Here is a 4,739-nt window from a genome sequence, read left to right on the forward strand (position 1 = left end):
GAAGTCTTTTACGTTTCGAGCCTACGCTCTTCGACAGAAAGGAATAAGAGGGAAAAAAATGGAGAGAGAATGACAAAAATAGGTTTGAGAAAAACTGTGCATATATATATATATATATATCAGTAGCTGTATATATGTTTCTCTACACTTACCGATTCTTTGTTAACTTCTTCATAGTTATCCCGTGCGTGCTCTGCAATAAAGACTGTGTTCGCTGTTAACCCGGGTTAAGGCGGAATCTTAAGATATTCTATTATTTAGTTCCAATTCTCGACATGTAAATGTATTTCGGGTGTTAGGGTATATAAACTTCCGATGTATAATGAGGTATACAACTTGCACAAGCTCTTATTGCTAACGGTCTTTCATAAAAGATTTAAACAATCTTCATGTAGATATTAGCGTTGAATCTTTCATGTCTATTGACATAAACGGAGGGCAATATACTGTTCGTGTGGGAGGTTGTGCATAGGTTCAAGATTATATAGGAACATCGAACGGAACTAATTTTTAATGAAAACATATCGCTATATTAATTTTACTTTACATTAATCGCTCAAATTGCCTGACTTGAACTTTTTTGTGTCAACTTATTAACATACCCATATGTGTGTGTGTGTATATTCAATTTTATATTCATCCAGGATGCAAAATACGAGAAATCAGAACGTGAGAAAGCTGACTTCAAATGACTTACAAATCATAATGCTGATAGTTTAAAGAAACAGAAAGTGCAAACGGTCTTAAAAGGTATTTATTTATGAATTTTGAATGAGTGCTTATTATAACGTTTATTTTTATTGTGACACGCCAGAATAACGAAGGAAGCGGAATATGGCGAGAATATTTACTGACAAAATAAGACAAATAAATCATTATAATAATAATAATAATAAAAAAAGGGTTTTGCAATGAACGACTTCGAATGCATAATTAAACATTTTTGTCTATTGAATGCATCTGTTTAGTTCACTTAATAGTTTTAATAGTTTTAATACAATTATAGATATATCGAATGTTTAAAGTACCGGATCTTTTATGTCGGTGTTATGATGCAAAGAAGCGGAACTGAACGGAAATGTACGAGTCTCGAAATTGAAGTTATCTTAATCGTTTGGTGCGTTTATGCCTGCTTCAAGATAATACATTCCCACTTGCACCAATCTTTTTTTTGAGCTATGTTGGTAGTTGAGTGTTGATACTTCCAAGTGTGCAAATTACTGTTGGTATCACGTCTACTCTCCTCATTGACCAAAACCTTCGTATTTCTCACTTCAAATCGTCATAGTTGTTTTATTTTTCTTCTTTTTTTGATCTTGTTGAGACGAGGCATGCTATGTCGATTATCATGCATGTTCTTTATTTTTCTTTCTTTCTTTTTCTTTCTTTATTTCTTTCTTTCTTTCTTTCTTTCTTTCCTTCTTTCTTTCTTTCTTTCTTTCTTTCTTTCTTTCCTTCTTTCTTTCTTTCTTTCTTTCTTTCTTTCTTTCTTTCTTTCTTTCTTTCTTTCTTTCTTTCTTCTTCTTTTTCTTCATTATTATTATTATTATCAATTTTTACTACTACTACTACTACTACTAATTGTTTTTTTCAGTTAGACATACAGTTCGAAATTTAAACGAAATGTGTTTGTTTAGTCGACGGGATTTTTGCTCAAAACATAAAGAGCTGTTCAACTCTGAATAATGACGAAAACAACAACAACAACAACAACAACAACAACAACAACAACAACAACAACAACATTTTCTTTTATTATTGCCACAAGGTCCCTTTGATGTATACATATATAAACAGGTGTGATTTGCAATTATGAGACATAAACAAAATAGATACAAAAAGAGCAGGTGAGGGTCAAAGGCTTTATACAGTAAAAAGTTGGGCCCGTTGCAACATATGATATGAATTAATCACAATACAAAGATAACTATATAAAGCACAGAATAAGGGCATAAGTAAAAATTATAAACAAACAAGACTTTGCAATTTTTGCTAAGCATCAAACCAGCTTCTTATTTCCTCATCTGTCTCCGTCTCAGTACATCTGAACCATATATACATATCAGTGTATATATGTATATGTCAAAGAAAATATGAACGCATAGCAATGAATTACACCAGGAAAATATTAGTGTCACGAAGAATCTAGCAAAGAAAAAAAATGTAAACTAGTTAGACTATTTTATTTGTATTTGTGTCACTGGGATAAACGGATGCTCTAGATCTCTCAGAGGTTGCCCAGTCTTCGATCTCTGTTCTTGCCAATATTGCAAATAATATCGCACCAGATACACATATAGCGGCACATAAGGCAAACACGATCTGCCATTCTTCTTGCGTACCGTTTGGAGTTAAAGCTTTTGTAGTTAAGGAACTGATACTGCCCGACGTTGAGGCAAAAGTGTTCGCGATTCCATATATAATACCAGCGTAACTTGGAGCTATGTCACTGTTGTTGAGAACACCACCACTGACAAATGATATTGTTATACCACTGAGAAATAGAAGGAGAGTTATTAGAATGGTTTGGTCACATCTGAGGAATCCTATGGCAATCAGCAGACTTGCTGAAACAACCATAGCAAAGGTTTGAAATAAAACACGAACAGAACGTTTTGACAGATATTTCTTTGAAAGTAAAATATCTGCAAATTTTCCACCTAAGGGCAAAGCAATAATTTGTCCAACTGAAGGAGCAGACGACATTAAACCGTTAGATGTTGTATTCACATTTAAGGCTTCTTTCATGTATAGAGGTAGCAGTATCTGGAAACATAAATCCGACCAGCAATAAGCGAACAAACCGAAGTTGATGGCCCAAACTGCAGGTGAAAACAACAATCTCTGCAAAGGCACTTTTTTGACCACATTTTCACTTGTTATTGTTCTGTTTAAATAAGACCTTTCTTCTTTGCTGATACTTGGGTGGACATCTGGATTATCATAAACCACATAAAACCACAGACAACAAAACACCAACGATATTCCACCGAATATATAAAATATAGAACCCCATCCGTTATCAAATCCATAAATACAAAGGAAACCCAATATTGAAAGACCTAAAATACTTCCCAAAATTTGTCCAGCAAATGCAATCCCAATAAATAAACCAATTTCTTGCGGAGGGACCCAACGTCCGAATAAGGAGTGAATTGATGGAGACACCGGTCCCGATACTGCGCCCGTTAATATTCTTAGAACAAGTGTATAGTAACCATTAATTCGAGATAAACTGGGGTGAAGAAGGGTCAAAATCGATGCTGATAGAATTGAACTCCCTAGAACTCTTTTCCCACCATATTTGTCCGCCAACACACCACCCAAAATATTAGTTGCAACATACCCATAGAAGTACCCAGCCAACATGTTTGCTTGTAACGTGTCACTCCATTCTAATTCTCCTTCAAAATCTCTATTTATAGAATGATTGCTTAAACCGGAACAATGTTGGTTGTTTGCAGTGAAGTTAACTTGCTCAGTTGTGCGATTGGGTGTTTTCAACATACAAACAAAGGCCATACTCAGATCAACTCGCATTGCTTGCATCAAAAGAAAACCAGCAGCACAGGCATAACATAATCTCCATCGACTTGAAAAATATCGTTTAATCCAGCTCGTAAATGTAAACATATTTATATCTTTTCTTCGAATTCTCACGATATTTAGAATCTGAAATTGTCTTTGCCTGTAGGTAATATATGTTCTCAGTATTAACAAAAAAAAAAAAAAACTCGTCGCAGTTTAGCAAATCATTTTTCATTTGCCCACTTTGTTGATTTGTCTGTCATAACTTCATTACAAAAAAATCTTTGATCTCAAACATATATTAGTGAAGGAAATAAATGTTTTCGAAAATTATGATTACGTATCTTTAATACCATTACAGTTCACAATACATTGGTACGTTATCTTTAAATATGTAAGTCCTTTACGAATCATCCAGTCATCTTTATACAGTAATTTTGTTGTTCTGGTAAGATATTTCGTTTCTCTTTTATGCTTTTAGATACAAGATCATCACGTTCACGTCTAACCAAGAATACAATTAAGGAGCAACTTAACCGTGAAGGCACAGAATTATAACAATAAGTCACAGAGTTCATAGATTCAAAGATCCTGTTATTATTTATGCTTGGGAAAAACGATAGCACTCTTCGAAATACTCCCTTCTGAAATTTATTCATGCATAAGAAATTGTTGAAATATGTGTGATAACTGATTGGTTATTTGAAGATGTATGTTCAATTCCACTGGGTCCTTTGGTATATTTAATTATAGTTTATATTAGGCCAGTATCTCTGGGTAGTGTCGTTTATGATAAAGTTTCACTTCCAGGCTGAGTCACACCTTGTATGTAAAAGGTGACCGAAGACTAGGATCCACCTTCAAGACATATTATTTCAGTGACAAATGTCGATGAACAGAATCGGTGAACAGAATTGGTGAACAGAATTGGTGAACCAGATTTGGTGAAGTTGAAAAAAGGTTCTTCACGTCTCTTTATGTTCTTGGTCGAGGCAAAAATGAATCGACTGTGGTGCATTAACTGAAGAGTAAAAGATCAATAATTAATCATTGAGATCAATATTATGTTTTCTAAAATTGAATACGTTGATAATATTAACGACAATTTATACGCATATTATTATATAAAGTTGATGAAATTTTAAGCCTGACAGATACACATCTGCTCATGATATATATATATATATATATATATATATATATATATACAT

General features: G+C 33.6%; 1 protein-coding gene across 2 annotated transcripts in view; it reads right to left on the reverse strand.

The window, feature by feature from the left end:
- Nucleotides 1–1,034: 1,034 nt before the first annotated feature.
- The window catches only part of LOC106881434 (uncharacterized transporter slc-17.2), a 15,997-nt gene continuing 12,292 nt past the window's right edge, over nucleotides 1,035–4,739 (reverse strand). For both annotated transcript variants that reach the window (XM_052976362.1, XM_014931820.2), the window contains exon 2: nucleotides 1,035–4,549. In XM_052976362.1, coding sequence (XP_052832322.1) covers nucleotides 2,173–3,633 — 1,461 coding nt within the window. In that variant the 5' untranslated portion in view covers nucleotides 3,634–4,549 and the 3' untranslated portion in view covers nucleotides 1,035–2,172. The remainder of the gene's footprint in view (nucleotides 4,550–4,739) is intronic.

This window comes from Octopus bimaculoides, chromosome 24 (assembly GCF_001194135.2).
Source record: "Octopus bimaculoides isolate UCB-OBI-ISO-001 chromosome 24, ASM119413v2, whole genome shotgun sequence".
Lineage (NCBI taxonomy): Eukaryota > Metazoa > Mollusca > Cephalopoda > Octopoda > Octopodidae > Octopus > Octopus bimaculoides.